General features: G+C 41.7%; 1 protein-coding gene across 1 annotated transcript in view; it reads left to right on the top strand.

The window, feature by feature from the left end:
- LOC129824375 (solute carrier family 26 member 6-like) overlaps nt 1-23,084 on the top strand; it is a 36,268-nt gene that overhangs the window by 5,385 nt on the left and 7,799 nt on the right. The window contains exons 2-15 of the mRNA XM_055883963.1: nt 6,650-6,789; nt 7,571-7,681; nt 7,804-8,144; nt 8,455-8,607; nt 9,185-9,267; nt 13,553-13,700; nt 14,045-14,158; nt 14,268-14,345; nt 14,423-14,518; nt 15,355-15,461; nt 16,136-16,205; nt 17,030-17,122; nt 20,924-21,034; nt 22,642-22,773. Coding sequence (XP_055739938.1) covers nt 6,650-6,789; nt 7,571-7,681; nt 7,804-8,144; nt 8,455-8,607; nt 9,185-9,267; nt 13,553-13,700; nt 14,045-14,158; nt 14,268-14,345; nt 14,423-14,518; nt 15,355-15,461; nt 16,136-16,205; nt 17,030-17,122; nt 20,924-21,034; nt 22,642-22,773 — 1,777 coding nt within the window. The remainder of the gene's footprint in view (nt 1-6,649; nt 6,790-7,570; nt 7,682-7,803; nt 8,145-8,454; nt 8,608-9,184; nt 9,268-13,552; nt 13,701-14,044; nt 14,159-14,267; nt 14,346-14,422; nt 14,519-15,354; nt 15,462-16,135; nt 16,206-17,029; nt 17,123-20,923; nt 21,035-22,641; nt 22,774-23,084) is intronic.

Below are 23,084 nucleotides of genomic sequence, written 5' to 3'. Positions count from 1 at the left end.
TTAGGCCTTAGTCTTTGAATTTCACATGATTGCGTAGGGGCGATGGAGAGTCTTGCTCCCCACCCAATTGGGAGCCAGACCCAGCCAATTAGAATTAGTTTTTCCCCCACAAAAAGGCTTTATTCCAGACTGAAAAACTCCTCAGTTTCATCAGCTGTCCTGGTGGCTGCTCTCAGACGATTCTTCAGGTAACAAAGCTGGATGTGGAGGTCCTGGGCTGGCATGGTTACATGTGGTCTGCTGTTTTTAGTCTGGTTGGATGTATTGCCACATTCTTTAAAACGACCTTGGAAGCAGCTTGTTGTCAAGAAATGAACATAAAATTATTGTTGAGAAATTAAGATTAAATTCTCTGGCAACAGCTCTGTTGGACATTCCTGCAGTGAACATGCCATTTACACGCTCCCTCAAAACTTGAGACACCTGTGCAATTGTGTTGTGTGACAAAACTGCACAATTTATAGTATCTTTGTATTGTCCCCAGCACAAGGTGCACCTGTGTAATGATCATGCTGTTTGTTCAGCTTCTTGAAATGCCACACCTGTCAGGTGGATGGATTATCTTGGCAAAGGATACATTTCTCACTAACAGAGATTTAAAAGAATTTGTGCAAAACATTTGAGAGAAATACGCTTTTATTGCATATCTAACATTTCTGGAATCTTTTATTTCAAATCAAGAAACATGGGAACAACACTTTATTTACATGTTGAGTTAATATTTTTTGTTTACAGTACCAGTCAAAAGTTTGGACAAACCTACTCATTCAAGGGTTTTTCTTTATCTTTCCATTTTTTACATTGTAGAATAATAGTGAAGACCTCAAAACTATGAAATAACACATATGGAATCATGTAGTAACCTAAAAAGTGTTAAACAAATGAAAATATATTTAATATGAGATTCTTCAAAGTAACCACCCTTTGCCTTGATGACATCTTTGCACACTCTTGGCATTCTCTCAACCAGATACATGAAATGCTTATTTACAGTACAAGCCCTTAACACTTATTATGGCTGCATGGGCAGTATTGAGTAGCTTGGATGAAAGGTGCCCAGAGGTGCCCATAATAAACTGCCTGCTCCACAGTCGCAGTTGCTAATATATGCATATTATTATTTCTATTGGATAGAAAACACTCTGACGTTTCTAAAACTGTTTGAATGATGTCTGTGAGTATAAAATAACTCATATGGCAGGCAAAAACCTGAGAAAAAATCCAAAGAGGAAGTGGGAATTCTGAGGTTGGTAGATTTTCAACCTATTGAATACACAGTGGGATATGGATGATTTTGCACTTCCTACGGCTTCCACTAGATGTCAACAGTCTGTAGAATCGTGTCTGATGCCTTTACTGTGAAGTGGGGCCGAAGGAGACAGGAATTAGTCAGGTCTATCATGACCTGACAATGCTCTGACCATGCGCGTTCACATGAGAGGGAGCTCTGTTCCATCGCACATCTGAAGTCAATGTAATTCTCTGGTTGGAACGTTAAACATTCTAAAGATTGATTCAATACATCGTTTGACATGTTTCTACTGACTGTTACGGAACTTTTTGACATTTCCTCTGCTTTTAGTGAATGCGTTTCCTGACTTTGGATTTGTTTACCAAACACGCTAACAAAAATAGCTATTTGGACATAAATGATGGACATTACCGAACAAAATGAACATTTCTTGTGGAAGTGGGAGTCCTGGGAGTGCATTCCGATGAAGATCAGCAAAGGTAAGTGAAGCTTTATAATGGTTTCAATAAACGTTTTGCAATACAGGTAAATAGCCTAAAGTTAACACTATCTTACTATTGTAACAGTATTTATTCAACCTTAAAATTAGAAAGACATCCATGGACATATTTGTCTTGAAGTTTACTGTAACTATAAATGTCCTCCTATGTAATCTTAGAAAGCGTGCATGTTCAAGATAGCATGCACATGTTGCAGGTCTGTGGAGATCACATTTGCTTTAATAATCTGCACAGAACTTTGTTGTGCATTAAAATGGTTAAAAGCACAGTGACACATTGGGAATTTAACAAACTTTTGGCTGTCTTTTTGAGTGGGTACTGAACAAAAATATAAATGCAACATGTAAAGTGTTTCATGAGCTGAAATAAAAGATTGCAGAAATGTTCCAGAAGCACAATAATAATATTTCTCTAAAATATTTTGCACAAAATTGTTTACATCGCTGTTAATGAGTGTTTCTCCTTGGCCAAGATAATCCATGCACCTGACAGTTGTGGCATATCAAGAAGCTGATTAAACAGAATGATTATTACACAGGTGCAACTCATGCTGGGGACAATAAAAGGCCACTCTAAAATGTCCAGCTTTGTCCCACAACACAAAGTTTTGATGGAGTGTGCTATTGGCAGGTAGACTGCAGGAATTTCCACCAACGCTGTTGCCAGATTTGAATGTTCATTTCTCTACTACTGAATAAGCCACCTCCAATGTAGTTTTAGAGAATTTGTACATTCAACAGGCCTCACAACCACAGACCACTTGTATACACGCCAGCCCAGGACCTCCTCACCCGGCTTCTTCACCTGAGGGATCGTCTGTGTCATGTCTTTGGCATCATTAAAGTGAAGACTGTTATTTTATCAAATAAATTCTCTGTAATTATTATTACGTGATCTGAAGGTTGGACATCCCCACCTTCTCACAAGTGGACATTTTGTATCAAATCCCCATGTTGGGGATTTAGGAGTTCGCAATGTGAAATCCTTTGTTCTCGCTATGTGTCTCTTTCTGCATGGCCAGAGGGAGAGAGTCTCCTCCAGGCATTTACGACCTGAGATAACAAAACCTGGGTGTAGGGGAGAGAGAGAGAGGGGGGGGGGAGAACTAGCTCTACCCAGAAAGGCCCACGTCATGACATCTGAGACCAACCACCCAGACAGCTGTGGGTTTGGGTTTGCACAACCAAAGAATTTCTGCACAAACTGTCAGAAACTGTCTCAGGGAAGGTAATCTGCTTGCTCATCGTCCTCACCAAGTTCTAAGCTACGAACAACGATCACAATTGCATTTTATTCATGTCAATTTGAATGCACAGAGATACCATGACGAGATCCTGAGGCCCATTGTCTTGCCATTCATTCGCTGCCATCATCTCATGTTTCAGCATGATAATGGACGCCCCATGTCGCAAGGATCTGTACACAATTCGTGGAAGCTGAACATGTCCCAGTTATTCTATGGCTTGCATACTCACCAGACATGTCATCCATTGAGCATGTTTAGGATGCTCTGGATTGATGTGTGCGATACCATGTTCCACTTCCCGCAACTTCGCACAGCCATTGAAGAGGAGTGGGACAACATTCCACAGGCAACAATCAGCAGCCTGACAACTCTATGCAAAGGAGTTGTGTCACGCTGCATGAGCTGGGTCACATGGGAATCATTTTAAAGCTTATTCTATTGCGGACATGGCTAGCTAAGTTTTAAAATACAATCTTCCAGTGGTAGACTTTCAAAAGGCATTTCAGAGAAACAGATTGTCATTTTTGTGCACATAGAATGGAGTCATGAGTGCATTCAGGTACGTGTTCCACAGCAAATTGTATTCACAATACGACAAACAAATGCTCATTCGGTTCAGGACAACCCAGTGAATAACATTCTTGCATCTGTGGATTAAACATAACAATCATAAACATTGATAGTGTAAATTACATGAGTTTTCAAATATGTAAATGTGACGTAGACATTTGGACTCTTGGGTGTGTGGTTTGATTGTATGAGATCAACACGGTCTTTATTAGAATCCTCAATGTCTCATCTTTTAGAACACATCGACTCTTCTCAATGTACAGCATTTCCCTCACTCAGACAACAACAAATGTGCAAAAGTAGTCCAATTAGTGTGTGGAATGGGGGCATCTTCTTGTTGCACTGTCCTCAAGTTTATAACAGCTGTCAGTCAAAACTCATACAGCGCTGTAAAGTGGAGAACTTGAATTTCTACGTCATGCATAAGATGTTACTGTACAGCTACTGCGTTTCAATTTATGCGCTTATCAATGACAAAATGTGCCATTTTCAACCCGTATACAGGATGACAGGGAATGTGAGTGGAAAGGGCTACGTTTTGCAAATCTTTATTGGTTTTAGTTAAAAAAGTACACACAGTATAAAAATCTGAATGCAAGCAATCTATCATAGAACTTATGGTGAGTCAAAAATAATAAAAATTTAGAGCGGGATTGCACGTTTGAGAATTTTTCTTGGCGTACTGATTGGTTTCATCCAACCGCTCTCAACACTGCAGACTTCCTCGTTGGTTTTGGGTATGCCAATTCAGGCTTAACAGCGACTTCTTCTGTGTTAAAGAAACCATAACGTTTATTGCACTAAAAAGGCAAAGAAAGACGATTCACACACCTGTGTGGAAGTTAAAGCTGTAATATGTAACATTTTGAGCGACTTGACCAAATCACATAGAAACGTGAGTTATAGATCTGTCATTCGTGTTGAACGCAAGTCTAAGACGCGGTCGATCTATTCTATGTGCGCTATTTCGATGCTTCCCGTTCTAAAGTTTCGTTTTTGCGTCTTTTACTTTCAGTTTTGCATAGCATCTTCAAACAGCTGAAAATACAATATTTTTGGTTATTGAAAAGGTATTTCACAGCAGTTTAGATGGTTCAATGATTCTCTACACTATACATGGTTCATTGTGCCACAGAGTTTATTCTAATTTTAGTAACAAGGAAATGGCGTAGCGATTTCTGCATATTGCACCTTTAATGTTTGAAAGACTAAATATGATCGGTTTAATGTGTTAACGCAATGTGTCTTCAGATTTCATAACTTTTTCTAAGGAATCATGAAGAGTGTCTCATACCTAAAATAAATGATGAGTATGTTAGCGATGGCAATATTACTGTGCAACGTAGACATTATATTTTCTTCTAAAATTGTTAAACAAATCGTATGTTGTATCGTATGAATGTTTCAACCTCTGTGTTGAGAAGTCTTGTTTTTACTGTCAGTTTCTGGTTTCACCCAAAATTACACTAACCTTGAGTCTTTTAGCATTTCTGCTGCCACAGAAACAGACACTGAGTCTGTTCTAACGTGTCCACCTGCGAATCCGAGGACATGATTGTGGCTGTATCGCATTAGTGGAACCAAGTCTGTTCTCAGGCCAGGTCTGCCAGTTTTGACTAGCAGCAGTGACTTTTTGATTGGAGAACTTACGCTACAGGTTAGAATAGTTAATGTGGTTGGTTAGGATAATAATGTGGCAGGTTAGGAGAATTATGTTAAGGTTAGTAAAAGTTAACCCCGGTTACTTAAACAAATCTAGCTACAACCAGGGCCTGCCCCGAGAACAGTCTTGGTTTCCACTAATGCTATGCTGCAATATTGTGCTTCCGTTGTGTGTGTGGTAGCAAAGCAAACATTATTTAGAATTATAAGACTAAGATAGAATTCTAAAGTTGTGCTTTTCCTTCAGCAAGCACACCTAATAAGACTATGTAAGAAATCTAGAGTGTTCGTTCTTGCCTTCAGCAAGCACACTAATAAACACAGTTACATTCGTTTGTAAGATAGCAGTAACTTTAGGCTATTTACTGTTTTAAAAAGTAATAAGAAATAGTCTTGTCTACCAGCCGACTCTTCCTCTGTCAAGATGTCTGGATTCACAATGGCTCAGAATGGGACTTGACCAGGAGTCTATGGCAGGAGCTGCAAAAACAGTTGCTGGTTATAATTGGCTGATCTCTAAGTTCATCACCATGTAGCGCAACCCTTAGAACACGGATCATCAACTAGGCGGATGGTCGGGGGGCCGGAACATAATTACAAGTCAATTTGACGGAAAGAATCCCAAACAGATATAGTATTTTACTAAAACATAATAATTTCAAAAATGTCTTGCATTTTTATACGATCATGTCACTATACTATGTGTGGGAATACCTGGGAGCAAATTTCAAAAATGTAAATCACTTGGAGCTGATTTCCTGGTGTTTTTACAGTCTTTTGTGTCCAATGACATACGACAATTTTGGGGACCAAATAAAACCTCTGTGGGCCAAATTCGGCCAGTAGGCCGCCAGTTGGGGAACCCTGCCTTTGAACCTCCCCACTACATTGTAGACTTCAAACTGTGATTAGCGCAAGTGATTTATTCAAAATCTGAGCGTAAACATCTTATTAAAAATGTGATATGCTCAAACTTAGAATCAATTGTGCTACCCCAAAAGAATATTGTCAATGTAATAGAACATTTATTTTAATTGCCTTATTTCGCCACTTTTCTAAATCCTATGTAGGCTTACTCCCTCGATTTTACCTACAGCCCTATGGCACAGGGTTACCTGGCTCTATGTGCCACTAAAGGAGATTAAACCTGGTCCTGAATGGCCACAGTGTGTGCTGTCTTATGTTCCAGACTAGCTGTAAGACTCCTGGTTAGTTTAATTAGAAGTGTAAGAGATGGAATGGAACAAAACCCTGCACTCACTGTGGCACTCAAGGAGCTGAGTTGCCTGCATGCCCTATCCACCAACTTCAACACACAGCAGACAAATATCTGTTGTCACAAATGGATAACAAAAATGTATTATTCTTTTCTCCACTTCTCCACCTCTCCACCACTCCAACTCTTCCCCCTGGTCTCAGGTGTTCAGTGCCCAAGCTGAAGCATTCTGTGCTGAGCTTTGTACCTATCCTGTCATGGCTGCCTCGTTACTCATTGAGACAAGACGCACTGGGAGACCTGATATCAGGCATAAGCGTTGGCATCATGCACCTGCCTATGGGTCTGTACCACGTCTACTGTTTGAACACACAAACAGGGCCCAATCCTAACTTGAAATCAACAACACATGGTGGAAAAAGTATTAAATTGTCGAACCTGACCAAAATGTATAGAAAATGTAAAAGTGAAAGTGAAAGGTAACCAGTAAAATACTACTTGAGTAAAAGTCTAAACTATTTATTTTAAAATGTACTTACTTTAAGTTCAAAAGTACCAATTGTTATACTAGAGTAGAAGTAAAGTTAAAAGCTTATATTAAGCCAACCAGACAGCAGCATAAAAAAAACACCAACAATCTGACATAATTTACAATTGAAGCATTTGTGTTTAGTGAGTTCACCAGATCTGAGGCAGTAGGGATGACCAAGGATGTTCTCTTGATAAGTGAATAAATTGGATCGTTTTCATGTCCTGCTAAGCATTCAAAATGTAGCCAGTTCTTTTGGAGGTGAAGGAAAATGTTTAAAAAGTACATTATTTTCTTTAGGAATGTAGTTGAGTAAAAGTAAAAGTTGCGACAAATAGAAATATTAAAGTACAGATAGGCCTACCCATATAAATTACTTAAGTAGTACTTTACACCACTGAGTACTTAGTTACTTTAAGTCACTGCATGTAACCACATGTAAATCTTTCATTGATACCAATGCTTGAGGTGAAAGCCTGATTTACACAAGTTGATCTCAAGTTAGTGTTGCATCTCTTTGGGCTGAGAATACTATATGATAACTATCTATTTGGTGAAGACGATGAAGACTGACATTTCTGTAATGTTTCCCCAGGTTTGGCCTATGCTCTCCTGGCCTCTGTGCCCCCAGTGTATGGCCTCTACACTTCCTTCTACCCTGTACTCATGTACTGCATCTTTGGCACCTCCAAACACATCTCCGTAGGCAAGACAGAGCGTTGAAGGGGGGAAGGAAAAAGAGAGAGAATTTGAATGTTTTAATATCATTTGGTCAAAGGAATATGCTAATAAATTCACTAATATAATCTTGTGTGTGTGTTCCCTTAGGCACATTTTCTGTGACCAGCATCATGATAGGCACCACGACAGAGAGACTGGCCCCAAACAGTGCCTTCATGATTCTAAATGGAACAAATGGGACTGAAGTTATAGATGTAGTAGCCCGCGATGCCCTCAGAGTACAGATAGCAGCCAGCACCACTATACTGAGTGGGATCTTTCTGTTTCTGCTGGGCATGATTCGGTTTGGTTTTGTGGTGACGTTTCTGTCGGATCCCCTGGTACGTGGTTACATGACAGGAGCAGGTATACACGTGGTACTTTCCCAACTCCCAAACCTCTTTGGAATCCGCACTAGACGCTTCTCCGGACCGCTGTCTCAGGTCTATGTGAGTGCACACAACACATCCACACACAGAAACAGATGATTCACACTTACAAAAGTTATAAATGTTTTCCAAATACTGCATGTATGCAGAAACACTCTCACTCTCTCTCTCTCTCTCTCTCTCTCTCTCTCTCTCTCTCTCTCTCTCTCTCTCTCTCTCTATCCCTATCTATTCTCTTCTCTTCTCTCTGTCTTCTCTTCTCTCTCTCTATCTCTCTGTTCTCTTCTCTCTCTCCCTTCTCTCTCTCTCTCTCTCTCTATCCCTATCTATTATCTTCTCTCTGTCTTCTCTTCTTTCTCTCTCTCTCTAGCTCCTAATAGATATCTGTAGACATCTGCCAGAGACTAACGTTGCGGCCGTGGTGGTAACTCTAGTGGCCTTGGCGGTCCTCATAGCAGTCAAAGAACTCAACATTTACTATGACAAGAAAATGCCTGTTCCTGTTCCTATAGAACTCATAACGGTAAGTCCTCTACACCAGGGTGAACCAACTTCGGTTATTTGAATCAGCTGTGTAGTGCTAGGGCAAAAACAAACACGTGGACCAAGTTTGGGAAACCCTGCTTTACATCTAACACCTCTCTGTGTGTTTCTGTTTATTTGTCATACAATCATCCTCTAGTCTTTTGCTCCTCATTCCTGTCTCTCTCTTTTGGTCTCTTGAACAACACGTCTAGTGAAAACCACTAGAGGGCAACCTGTCCCCATGGCCTGATAGGAGAGTAAGGCCAGAATGTGATTAACCTTATTTTCAGTTTAATGTTGCATATTTTCACATCATTTTGTAATTTCATCAAGAGGAGTGTATGTGTTTCTCTGTGTGCATGTGTGTGTGTGCCTAGTCAGTCACATTAAAATATGGTGAAGTCATTAGTTATGTTAAATAATCGGCCTGTATTTGTACATGGAATCCGAACACAGCAAAGCCACAAAGGTCTGAAATAATGATTTACTCAAAAATGCACATGTACACAACAGGACAGGCGATGTTGTGTTTTTGTGAGCATGGTAACTTATATGTGTCTATGTGTGTGTTACAGATCATAGTAGCAACACTTATCTCTTACTACTGCAAACTGCGCAGCCAATACAAAGTGGCCGTCGTCGGACAGATCCCCAAAGGGTGAGTGTTTATGAGTGTGGGTTTGTGCGTTAGTGTTTGTGGGTTGATGGGTGGGGTGTTCTAAGATCAGTTGAGTCCACAGGAGAAGAGAGGAAGAGTGATGATATGGTGTAGTTCATTGGGAGAGAGTCATCCTATTCGCCTTGTTCTGGAATGTCACAGTGATCGCGGCAAGTTAGTTGCAACTGTGTTTCTATTTCCGGCAACATTTGTGCGACGCTGGCGCATGCAAAAGTGGTACATTTAGTTGAGAGCTTGATAGTTTTACACTGACAGAACCGCACAGAATCATAAAATTGGTCAACATGACAAACATATGTTCAGTACGAGGCTGTCTCAACAATTGGATGAAGAGGCAGTTTTCACAACAGCAATGTTTTGAACACCAACCTCTACGTCGATCTGAATGTACCTGTGGAGCCCCATACGACCTGCATCCACCTCCTAAAGACGCGGAGACTGCGGATTTGTCTCAAAGCGTTGAACCTAAAGAAATCACCAAAACATCCCTTTGTGGGCTCCTACCACTTCTTTGACAAGAAGCCTACAGTGGAGCATCCTTACCCCCAAAAATGGCTTGGCTACGATGCTCCACTCATGAAGAAGCATCGGGTGTTGGTCAGGCAGTCATCTGTGACAGGTAAGCCAAATGCTTGAGCAGTTTTCCTGCTCTCATTTTGTGTCTCCCTCTTACATTTGTATCTTAGCACAGTCTCATAATATACGCATTTTTTCCCTCTACAACTCAATAATAAAAACTCACATTTTATATGTAATTAAAACTTCTTCAGGCTAGGATCTGTTTTTCTCCACTTCCTGTCTGATTGACGTGCCCAAAGTCAACTGCCTGTTACTCAGGCCCAGAAGCCAGGATATGCATTTAATTGGTACATTTACATTTACATTTAAGTCATTTAGCAGACGCTCTTATCCAGAGCGACTTACAAATTGGTGCATTCACCTTATGACATCCAGTGGAACAGCCACTTTACAATAGTGCATCTAAATCTTTTAAGGGGGAGGGGGGGGGGGCATAAGGATTGCTTTATCCTATTCTAGGTATTCCTTAAAGAGGTGGGGTTTCAGGTGTCTCCGGAAGGTGGTGATTGACTCCGCTGTCCTGGCGTCGTGAGGGAGTTTGTTCCACCATTGGGGTGCCAGAGCAGCGAACAGTTTTGACTGGGCTGAGCGGGAACTGTACTTCCTCAGTGGTAGGGAGGCGAGCAGGCCAGAGGTGGATGAACGCAGTGCCCTTGTTTGGGTGTAGGGCCTGATCAGAGCCTGAAGGTACTGAGGTGCCGTTCCCCTCACAGCTCCGTAGGCAAGCACCATGGTCTTGTAGCGGATGCGAGCTTCAACTGGAAGCCAGTGGAGAGAGCGGAGGAGCGGGGTGACGTGAGAGAACTTGGGAAGGTTGAACACCAGACGGGCTGCGGCGTTCTGGATGAGTTGTAGGGGTTTAATGGCACAGGCAGGGAGGCCAGCCAACAGCGAGTTGCAGTAATCCAGACGGGAGATGACAAGTGCCTGGATTAGGACCTGCGCCGCTTCCTGTGTGAGGCAGGGTCGTATTCTGCGGATGTTGTAGAGCATGAACCTACAGGAACGGGCCACCGCCTTGATGTTAGTTGAGAACGACAGGGTGTTGTCCAAGATCACGCCAAGGTTCTTAGCGCTCTGGGAGGAGGACACAATGGAGTTGTCAACCGTGATGGCGAGATCATGGAACGGGCAGTCCTTCCCCGGGAGGAAGAGCAGCTCCGTCTTGCCGAGGTTTAGCTTGAGGTGGTGATCCGTCATCCACACTGATATGTCTGCCAGACATGCAGAGATGCGATTCGCTACCTGGTCATCAGAAGGGGGAAAGGAGAAGATTAATTGTGTGTCGTCTGCATAGCAATGATAAGAGAGACCATGTGAGGTTATGACAGAGCCAAGTGACTTGGTGTATAGCGAGAATAGGAGAGGGCCTAGAACAGAGCCCTGGGGGACACCAGTGGTGAGAGGACGTGGTGAGGAGACAGATTCTCGCCACGCCACCTGGTAGGAGCGACCTGTCAGGTAGGATGCAATCCAAGCGTGGGCCGCGCCGGAGATGCCCAATTCGGAGAGGGTGGAGAGGAGGATCTGATGGTTCACAGTATCGAAGGCAGCCGATAGGTCTAGAAGGATGAGAGCAGAGGAGAGAGAGTTAGCTTTAGCAGTGCGGAGCGCCTCCGTGATACAGAGAAGAGCAGTCTCAGTTGAATGACTAGTCTTGAAACCTGACTGATTTGGATCAAAAAGGTAATTCTGAGAGAGATAGCAGGAGAGCTGGCCAAGGACGGCACGTTCAAGAGTTTTGGAGAGAAAAGAAAGAAGGGATACTGGTCGGTAGTTGTTGACATCGGAGGGATCGAGTGTAGGTTTTTTCAGAAGGGGTGCAACCCTCGCTCTCTTGAAGACGGAAGGGACGTAGCCAGTGGTCAAGGATGAGTTGATGAGCGAGGTGAGGTAAGGGAGAAGGTCTCCGGAAATGGTCTGGAGAAGAGAGGAGGGGATAGGGTCAAGCGGGCAGGTTGTTGGGCGGCCGGCCGTCACAAGACGCGAGATTTCATCTGGAGAGAGAGGGGAGAAAGAGGTCAGAGCACAAGGTAGGGCAGTGTGAGCAGAACCAGCGGTGTCGTTTGACTTAGCAAACGAGGATCGGATGTCGTCGACCTTCTTTTCAAAATGGTTGACGAAGTCATCTGCAGAGAGGGAGGAGGGGGGAAGGGGGAGGAGGATTCAGGAGGGAGGAGAAGGTGGCAAAGAGCTTCCTAGGGTTAGAGGCAGATGCTTGGAATTTAGAGTGGTAGAAAGTGGCTTTAGCAGCAGAGACAGAAGAGGAAAATGTAGAGAGGAGGGAGTGAAAGGATGCCAGGTCCGCAGGGAGGCGAGTTTTCCTCCATTTCCGCTAGGCTGCCCGGAGCCCTGTTCTGTGAGCTCGCAATGAGTCATCGAGCCACGGAGCGGGAGGGGAGGACCGAGCCGGCCTGGAGGATAAGGGACATAGAGAGTCAAAGGATGCAGAAAGGGAGGAGAGGAGGGTTGAGGAGGCAGAATCAGGAGATAGGTTGGAAAAGGTTTGAGCAGAGGGAAGAGATGATAGGATGGAAGAGGAGAGAGTAGCGGGGGAGAGAGAGCGAAGGTTGGGACAGCGCGATACCATCCGAGTAGGGGCAGTGTGGGAAGTGTTGGATGAGAGCAAGAGGGCAAAGGATACAAGGTAGTGGTCGGAGACTTGGAGGGGAGTTGCAATGAGGTTAGTGGAAGAACAGCATCTAGTAAGTCTCATAGTCTCATAATGTAACAGTGTAACAGTATAACTTTAAACCGATGTAACAGTATAACTTTAAACCGTCCCCTCGCCCCGACACGGGCGCGAACCAGGGACCCTCTGCACACATCGACAACGGTCGCCCACGAAGCGTCGTTACCCATCGCTCCACAAAAGCCGCATCAGTCTCATAATATACGCATTTATTTCCTCTACAACTCAATAATAAAAAATCCTATTTTATATGTAATTCATTATTATGATTATTAAATATCCTTAGGAGCGTCCTTGCAGTATGGTGTTTTGTCGGACAGTCTTGTTTTTAATTGTCTATTGACTTGTTTAACAAGCCATACTGATTTGTTAACAGGTGACAGTGAAACAATTATCAACAGCCTGTAAATGTCAACCTGTTTCATCAAGATTTGCTAAGGCAGTTTTGGACATGTGTTTTAGCTGATTCTGCATGGTCTTCAGATTGCAGGACTGCCAAAGACAAAAGCTACAGTAGAAAGTGGCTACTGCTACTACTCAATAGCAGCTGTTGTAGGCAGCTTATCTGAATGGAGGAGACAGTATTCATAAGCTTGATCATTTAATTCTTTCAAGTATCAAATCATTTTCTTCATAACAATGCTTTACCTCAGGTAGCCTATTGGTCCTTTATCACTTTGTTTATCATTTAGGTTACTTTGAGCCATCATAACATAGCCTGTGCATTGATACACAATTAAACCCCAATGTAATTATTTGTTTGTGTACATGTTTCAACACTTGTTACCAGCAGCAATAATCAAGGGGATGTGTTGGGCAAGGAGGGGTCTGGATGAGGCAGTAATCAATGAGATACATTTTTACAGTGTCTTTGAACCACATAATTCTCTTCTATCCCTTCCTCCCCCTGTCCACTTGAATCTCTCCCTCTCCTTCTCTCCCTTTCTCTCCACTCCTGTCTTCTCCCCATCTCCCTTTCCTCTCTATCCTTAGACTACAGCCTCCCAGGTCACCTGACGTTAGTATGTGGGGTTCGGTAGTTGGTGATGCATTCGTAGTAGGCATAGTGGGATATTCCCTTAACATCTCCTTGGGAAAAATCTTCGGCCAAAAACACGGCTACAAGGTGGACAGCAACCAGGTGGGACATGCACGCACGTACAAACACACACACTGGCATGCAGGCAGACCAACAGAGGCATGTGCTTGGGGTTGCTTTGCTCTGAAAGAGTGAGACAGGAAGGGAACACACAGTGTCTGTACCAGCTTACAGCTCTTGTCCTGAATGTTTAATGGCCGACACACTCTGCTCAGTCAAGTATAAAGGAGAAGTACACCAAATACTGAATATACCACTGAATAAGCACTATGACTTATTTACTGGGGGTGGCCACAGGTAAATAAACCCCAATGTAATTGAGCCTCTGCATTCCTCTAATCTCCCCCCTCTCTTTCACTCTCTTGGTCTACTTTCTCTCTTTCCAGGAGATGGTGGCTATTGGTCTCAGTAACATAGTGGGAGGATTCTTTCAATGCCACGCTGCTGCTGCTGCTCCGTCCCGTACCCTCCTCCAGGATAGCACTGGGGGCAAGACACAGGTAACACACACAGACATACACTCATGCATGCAGATACACGTATCTCCACTTGCTAACATTTACGTACACATACACACTAACTGATGTGTGTGTTTGTACATGTTGTCAGGTTGTGGGGCTGATTTCTTCAGTGCTTGTGCTGATCTTCATTCTGCAACTGGGGACACTGTTTGAGGAGCTACCCAAGGTATCTATCTCTCCATCACCTCCACGCCAGCCAAACACAGACAACACTGATCTGATGAGTGTTTGTGTGTCTCCTAGGCTGTCCTGGCCTGTATAGTGCTTGTGAACCTGAAAGGCCTTTTTATGCAGTTTAAAGACATTCCTGCACTCTGGAAGAGCAATAAGGTCGAACTGGTGAGAACTTTTACTTTGTATTTATTCTAACTTTATTTAACTAGACAAGTCAGTTAACCTGTTTGGGATAGGGGGCAGCATTTTCACTTTTGGATGAAAAGCGTGCCCAGAGTAAACTGCCTCCTACTCAGTCCCAGATGCGAATATGTGCATGTTCTTAGTAGTATTGGATAGAAAACACTCTGAAGTTTCTGAAATTGTTTGAATGATGTCTGTGAGTATATCATAACTCATATGGCAGGTGAAAACCTGAGAAAAATCCAACCAGGAAGAGGGAAATCTGAGGTTTGTAGTTTTTTAAAGCTTGGCCTATCGAATACACAGTGTCTATGGGGTCATTTTGCACATCCTAAGGCTTCCACTAGATGTCAACCATCTTTAGAAACTTGTTTGAGGCTTCGACTGTAAAGGAGCGGCTCATAAGTGCTCTTTGAGTGAGTGGTCTGGCAGTGCCACAAACTCTGACGCTTGTTCACGTGAGGGGTAGCTCTCGCTCCATGGCTTTTCTACAGACAAAGGATTTCTCCGGTTGTAACATTATTAATATCTTATTTACAATGACGGCTTACCCTGGCCAAACCCTGGCGACGCTGGGCCAATTGTGTGCCACCCTATGGACTCCAAACCCCAGCCAGATGTGATTTAGCCTGGATTTGAACCAGGGTCTGTAGTGACACCTTGTACACTGAAATGTAGTGCCTTAGATCGCAACATATCTATACATTAAAACATACATCCTAACTTGAGATTAATGTATATGACTAGAATGGGGTTTGGGAAACCCTGATTCCTGGGTATTCCCCATATTGATTACCTGTGTCTCTGCTGTCCCCTAGCTGGTGTGGTTGGTAACTCTGGTGTGTACTATTTTGCTGAACCTGGACCTTGGCCTGGCTGCATCCATCGGCTTCTCTATGCTCACTGTCATCTTCAGAACACAACTGTGAGTCTGAGTGTATTTTATTTGTATTTATTATGGATCCCCATTAGCTACCTCGGCAGCAGCTACTCTTCCAGGGGTCCAGCAAAATTAAGGCAGTTTATACAATTTTAAAAGTGTATATGTGTGTGTGTGCATGAGCTCACGTGTTTGTTTGCTTTGTTTTGTTATAAGAGAGAGTAATAGAGAGATAATATAAAAGAGAGATTTACCTTCTAAAACAGTGGTATTCAAACTTTTTCAGCGGGTACCCCATTTTTTTCGCAGTAATATCTCGCGACCCCACCCCAAATATGATGATACAACCTTAAAATCGGTACATTTAGATTTTTACATCAACAAATAACCTTCATTACATTTTAATCTCTTACCGAAAAGAAAAGAAACTAGTAAATATCTTTCTCAAAAATGTTATATATTGTCTCATACAAAAATGTTATATATTGTCCCATACCTAAATGTTATATATTGTCCCATACATAAATGTTATATATTGTCCCATACAAAAATGTTATATATTGTCCCATACATAAATGTTATATATTGTCCCATACAAAAATCTGTACTCGTATTATTATAATATATGGGGCGACCCTATTGGTCCCGATTCTTTCTTCCTCTTTCTTCATAAAGTAGATAACATCCGTTCTCTCTCTCTCGTGCTCTCTCTCTCCCAGGCCGCGGTACTCTATCCTGGGGCATGTTCCTGGGACTGAGCTCTACCTGGATACAGACACATATGAGGAGGTGAGACGGAGGAGTTTACAGTTTTCTTTTTATCGCTTTAGTGCAATTTTTACAAGTATTCGGCACATTTTCACAACTTTTAGTACAAAACTCAAAACAGATCATCAAAAAGGTAGTTGTTTCAAAAACTCTAAGTACATTTTCAACTGACCAACTACAACACAAAATTATACAGTCCCTTTTTCACCAAACTTAATCAGTGTTTCATCTAAAAATACATGCCTCACATTGCAACACATGTTTATATTAAGTAATTGCCTTTCACAATGCAATGCAGAGTTCACACTGCTTTACTAAAATTAAATTAAATCAATTACGTAGCAGACACTTTTGTCCAAAGTAACAACATTTTTGGTATGTGACCACAGTTGGAATCAAACCCACAGCTCTGGTGTTGCTAGTGCCATGCTCTTACAAACAGCCATGTACAGGACAACTACAATACAAATACAATACATTACTGTAAAATACAATACATCATTACAATACAGTTGAAAGATTTATGATTGCCATCCCCATGAGCGTACCACCTCATGGATGAGGCATGCAACGATTTCAGTGGTTGTGTGGTGAACAAATAAGATTAATGCACAATGAAAGGTTTTGAATGCAAGGCTGTCCATGTTACAAGTGTTACCAGTTTGGAGCTTTGTACTAAGAGTTTTGGAAACTCATCACATACTTTTGAAAATAAAACCAAAGCAAAAAAACAGAACTGTAATATGTAATTCGGTGGGTGTGGGTTATTCAACAGTGGGTTTTAAAACCGTTTTTAGATGACCATCTATTGAAGTCCCCTGTTTGTGTGTTGGTTTGTCCCACAGGCAAAAGAGATACCAGGTATCACTATCTTCCGTTCCTCCACCACAATGTACTATACCAACGCTCAGCTATACCTGGATGCACTGCAGGAGAAGGTAGTGTGATTTTTTATGACCGGTATAAGCCCACACCATTCCAACACAGAAAATCTGCTTTTTAACATACTTAATTAAAACAATTCTGAAGGAAATTTATTTCACTCATTTTGTAATTAATTATAGGTCATATCTCATTGAAATCTGTAAACACTGGGCAGTTGCTTTAAATACACACATCAGTAGTCACATGATTAGTACAATTGGCCAATTAGAAACTTGCTTGACTACAATGGCATTGGTCACACCTTTTTTACAGCTGTTATTACTCGTAGCCTATTTAATAAACTGTAGTATTAATCCACAATGGAACCCTTCAACTGAAGAACCATATCTCCGTTTTGGAACATTTTGGTGATATGTGTCACGCCCTGACCGTAGAGATCCTTTTTTGTCTCTATTTTGGTTGGTCAGGGCGTGAGTTTGGGTGGGCATTCTATGTCTGCTGTTCTATGTTGTCCTTGTTTTGTATTTCTGTTTGTTTGGCCTGGTATGGTTCTCAATCAGAGGCAGCTGTCTATCGTTGTCTCTGATCGAGAATCATACTTAGGTAGCCTTACCGTGAAATGCTTACTTACAAGCCCTTAACCAACAGTGCAGTTCAAGAAGAGTTAATAAAATATTTACCAAATAAAGTAAAGTAAAAAAATAAATAAAAAGTAACACAATAACATAACATTAGCGAGGCTATATACAGGGGGTACCAGTACCAAGTCAGTGTGCGGGGGTCCAGGTTAGAGGTAATTTGTACGTGTAGGTAGGGGTGAAGTGACTATGCAAAGATAATTAACAGTGAGAAGCAGCAGTGTACAAAACAAATGGAGGGGGGGAGTCAATGTAATAGTCCGGTGTCCATTTGATTAATTGTTCAATAGTCTTATGGCTTGGAGTAGTGTCCCATTGGTAGGATAATCGTAAACGTAGGTCATCAATTTCATTTTCCAATGATTGCATGTTAGCAAGTAGAATTGATGGTAGTCAATGTACATACAGACCATAAGCAAGTATCCTAGTGCTTAAGAGGGTTAGGCAAGTAATCAAAGTTTGCTGTTTCGAATCCCAGATCAAACTTGGTAAAAATCTGACGATGTGCTCATGAGTAAGGCATGGAACCCTAATTGATCCTGTAAGTCACTCTGGATAAGAATGTCTGCTGAATGAGTTAAATGCAACTTAAGACAAAGGAGATGATTGTGGACTACACGAAAAAGAGGACCGAGCACACCCCCATTCTCATTGACAGGGTTGTAGTGGAGCAGGTTGAGAGCTTCAAGTTCCTTGGTGTTCACATCACCAACAAACTAACATGGTCCAAGCATACCATGACAGCTGTGAAGCGGGCACGACAAAACCTATTCCCCCTCAGGAGACTAAAAAGTTTTTGCGTGGGTCGTCAGATCCACGCTGCACCATCGAGAGCATCCTGACTGGTTGCATCACTGCCTGGTATTGCAACTGCTCAGCCTCCGACCTCAAAGCACAACAGAGGGTAGTGCTAAAAGCCCAGTACATCACTGGGGCCAAGCTTCCTGCCATCCTGGACCTCTATACCAGGCGGTGTCAGCGGAAGGCCCTAAAATTGGTCAAAGACTCCAGCCACCCTAGTAATAGAATGTTCTCCCTGCAACCACACGGCAAGCGGTACCGGAGTGCCAAGTCTAGGTCCAAGAGGCTTCTAAACAGCTTCTACCCCCAAGCCATAAGACTCCTGAACATCTAGTCAAATGGCTACCCAGACTATTTGCATTGCCCCCCCCCCCCCCCTCCCCATCTCCACACCACTGCTGCTCTCTGTTGTCATCTACATCACTTTAATTAAGTCTACCTACATGTAAATACTACCTCAACTAACCGGTGCCCCCGCACATTGACTCTGTACCGGCACCCCCCCTGTATACGTTTAAAGTCGGAAGTTTACATACACCTTAGCCAAATACATGCAGCTGGTGGCCACACTAGATACTGACTGTTACTTTTGAATTCGACCCCATCTTTGTTCAGGGACACATTATTCAATTTCTGTTAGTCACATGTCTATGGAACAGTTTATGACTCAGTTGTTGAATCTTGTTATGTTCATTCAAATATTTACACATGTTAATTAAGTTTGCTGGAAATAAACGCAGTTGACAATGAGAGGACATTTCTTTTTTTGCTGCGTTTACATACAGTTGAAGTCTGAAGTTTACATACACCTTAGTCAAATACCTTTAATCTCAGTTTTTCATAATTCCTGACATTTAATCCGAGTAAATTCCCTGTTTTAGGTCAATTAGGATCACCACTTTATTTTAAGAATGTGAAATGTCAGAATAATAGTAGAGAGTGATTTATTTCAGCTTTTATTTCTTTCGTCACTTTCCCAGTGGGTCAGAAGATAGTATTTGGTAGCATTGCCTTTAAATTGTTTAACTTGTGTCAAACGTTTCGGGTAGCCTTCCACATGCTTCCCACAATAAGTTGGATGAATTTTGGTCCATTCCTCCTCACAGAGCTGGTGTAACTGAGTCAGGTTTTTAGGCCTCCTTGCTCGCATACGCTTTTTCAGTTCTGCTCACAAATCTTCTATAGGATTGATATATATATATTCTTTTTCACCTTTATTTAACCAGGTAGGCTAGTTGAGAATAAGTTCTCATTTACAACTGCGACCTGGTCAAGATAAAGCAAAGCAGTGCGACACAAACAACAACACAGAGTTACAGATGGAATAAACAAGCGTACAGTCAATAACACAATACAAAAAGAAAGTCTATATACAGTGTGGTCAAATGGCGTGAGGAGGTAAGGTAATAGCAAGTAATTACAATTTAGCAAATTAACACTGTAGTGATAGATGTGCAGATGATGATGTGCAAGTAGAAATACTGGTGTGCAAAAGAGCAGAAAGGTAAATAAGTTAAATGAACAATACATTCATGTCAGTCGAGAACTCTGAACATTCCAGTAATAATAAGATAAATCAGTGCTCATTGGAAGAAAGTAAAATGCACATATGGTTCTTTGGTTGAAGTGTTCTACTAGGAATATTCAGAGTTGATGACAACGCAAAGACTCTCAATGAACTTGAGACAACGGCATGCCATATTAGGTTGGCTTCACTTGCTCGTGGGAAGTCGTAAGTCTGATGTGGATGTGTTCAAGTGCTTCTGAACTCTGAACAATTCTTCAACCAATAAGATTTTGGATAGCTTGATAAGCTTGCTAACATTGCTAATAATTAAGTTAGCTAGCTTGCTTAACATTTACAATATGGTCAGACTAGCTTTGTTATTCATATTGATAAGGAATTTGTTGTCATCTTTTGGTTGAAAGAGTAAAAGGTCAGTGGTGAAACGTCACAACTCGGCAACTCGGGTAACAACATTCTCTCAGAGTTTCCCACTTGTTATTCTGACTTGCGTTAGGGGTCATTCAAGTGAAATTTCCCACTGGTAACTAGAAGCTTCTGATAACTCCGATAGGACGTGGTCACGGCATGACGTCATGAAACATGTTGATTGGCCAGTGAGTGGCCATGCCCTCGTCACACCTACAATGTATTTATTAATTAATTAAAACAGTCGTTTTGTGCCACTTCCACATATTGCGCTCATAATTTCCACTGTGAAAATAGCACAAATATTACCTGACACACCCCTGTCATTGAAAATGTGTTATCAGCAATTGTGGGTGTGTGCAGGTGAACAAACAGCTCACCCATGCATCACTAGTGTTTGTGTGTCATTCTCTCAATAGCCCTCTTTCTCTGAATTGCTTTCTCTCATTATCTCAAGCGCACAGTTTCATTTTCTTACACAGAGTGGAATTGACATTGGAATGCTGCTGATGAAGAAGAAGAAAAGAGACACTGAAGAAAAGAGGAAAGACAAGAAAGAAAAAAACAAAGCCAAAAAGGAGGCAAAAAAACAGGTATAATACACACACGTCCAACACACAACCCTTCAAAAGTTTGAGGTCATTGGCAGCTTCATTAAATAGTACCAGCAAAACACCGGTCAACGTCAACAATCAAGAAGCAACTCCGGGACGATGGCCTTCTAGTCAGAGTTGCAAAGAAAAAGCCATATCTCAGACTGGCCTATAAAAATAAATGATTAAGATAGGCAAAAGAACAGACACCAGAGGAACTCTGCCGAGAAGGCCAGCATCCCGGAGTTGCCTCTTCACTATTTAATGAAGCTGCCAGTTGAGGACATGTGAGGCATCTGTTTCTCAAACTAGACACTCTAATGTACTTGTCCTCTTGCTCAGTTGTGCACCGGGGCCTCCCACTCCTCTTTCTATTCTGCTTAGAGCCAGTTTGTGCTGTTCTGTGATGGGAGTAGTACACAGCGTTGTACGAGATCTTTGTACGAGATTTCTTGGCAATTTCTCATGTGGAATAGCCTTCATTTCTCAGAACAAGAATAGATGGACGAGCTTCAGAAGAAAGGTCTTTGTTTCTGGCCATTTTGAGCCTGTAATCGAACCCACAAATTCTGATGCTCCAGATACTTAACTAGTCTAAAAAAGACCAGTTTTAATGCTTCTTTAATCAGGACAGTTTTCAGCTGTGCTAACATAATTGCAAAAGGGTTTTCTAATGATCAATTAGCCTTTTAAAATCATGAACTTGGATAAGCTAACACAACGTTCCATTGGAACACAGGAGAGATGGTTGCTGATAAATGGGCCTCTGTACGCCTATGTAGATATTCCATAAAAAATCATCCGTTTCTAGCTACATTAGTCATTTACAACATTAACAATGTCTACACTTTATTTCTGATAAATGTGATGTTACTTTAATGGACGAAAAATGTGCTTTTCTTTATGATATCATAATTATGTTCTCAATGTTCATAAACTGAACTTCAATTAAACTACTCGGTCTGTTACCAAGAATTTGTAAGGTTCTTGTTGAAATGAAACAGACAGAGGCCAGTCTACAATAATCAGAATGTTTATTTATGAGAGCTCTTCCCATCCTTACATGTACATTGGTTTATATACCTCTCATTTCATCATAACTGTCCCTCCTCCTCTAAAACAATGACAATATAGTTCACAAGTCTTCTCCTTCTCATACATTGTCTGCCACCTCTTATACAATCTACTACAAGCCCAATGTCTCTCCCCTCCCTGGGTGGGGACATTATGTCCTGAAAGGAACACAGTAGTACAGCTTGTCTGTTGATAGCTCCTCTTATCATTTGTTTCACACTTGCACCCTGCTTACATACTAAAAAGGAACAAAAAGTAATTGTTCTAATTCACCCTAAAACTACACACGTCAGATTTATAAATGTATGATTATAATACATTTCATACAATCATATAGTGACAGGGTAGAATTCTGTTAGTTATAGTTCTACGTTAAATGTATACATCATTTAGTCATTATTCATAAAATTCATAACACTTTAAAAAACAAGGATATTTCTAAGTGACCACAAACTTTGAACTGTAGTGTATTTTCTAACAAAGACACGCAAAAAATGATACTGTTAGTGATCTTATTTCTATTCTCTTCACAGGATGGTGTGAATGGACACCTACCCAACAGTACAGTCCATCTAGATGACATGGGGGATGTAGAGAATGGTTCCCCAGACCTGAAATTGAACCAGACAGCCATTGCCCTAGTTGACCCACCCATCAACGGACAGGTGTGTAGTGTGATGTACTACAGTATAGTGAGGCATTTAAGCAAAACAGTTGTGTAGATGTATGTACCCTGAAAAGATTCAGATATGGAGCCACACCAGATTTGTCCCCTGGGGTGTGGCAGACATTTTTCTAAATGGCAGCAAATGGCAACAATATTTTACATTTTAAACAGATTGTTTTGAGATAAACACACCAAATCTGGCACAGAGGTAGATTTATGTAGCTTGAAAATATTTACATCTGGAGCCACCACACATTTGGCACCTGGGGGCAATGGTGACCATCTTACAAATGGCCACTGTCGGTAATA

This window comes from Salvelinus fontinalis, chromosome 26 (assembly GCF_029448725.1).
Source record: "Salvelinus fontinalis isolate EN_2023a chromosome 26, ASM2944872v1, whole genome shotgun sequence".
NCBI classification, from domain to species: Eukaryota; Metazoa; Chordata; class Actinopteri; order Salmoniformes; family Salmonidae; genus Salvelinus; species Salvelinus fontinalis.
The sequence above is the reverse complement of the archived record's forward strand: the minus strand, read 5'-3'. Positions and strand labels throughout refer to the sequence as shown.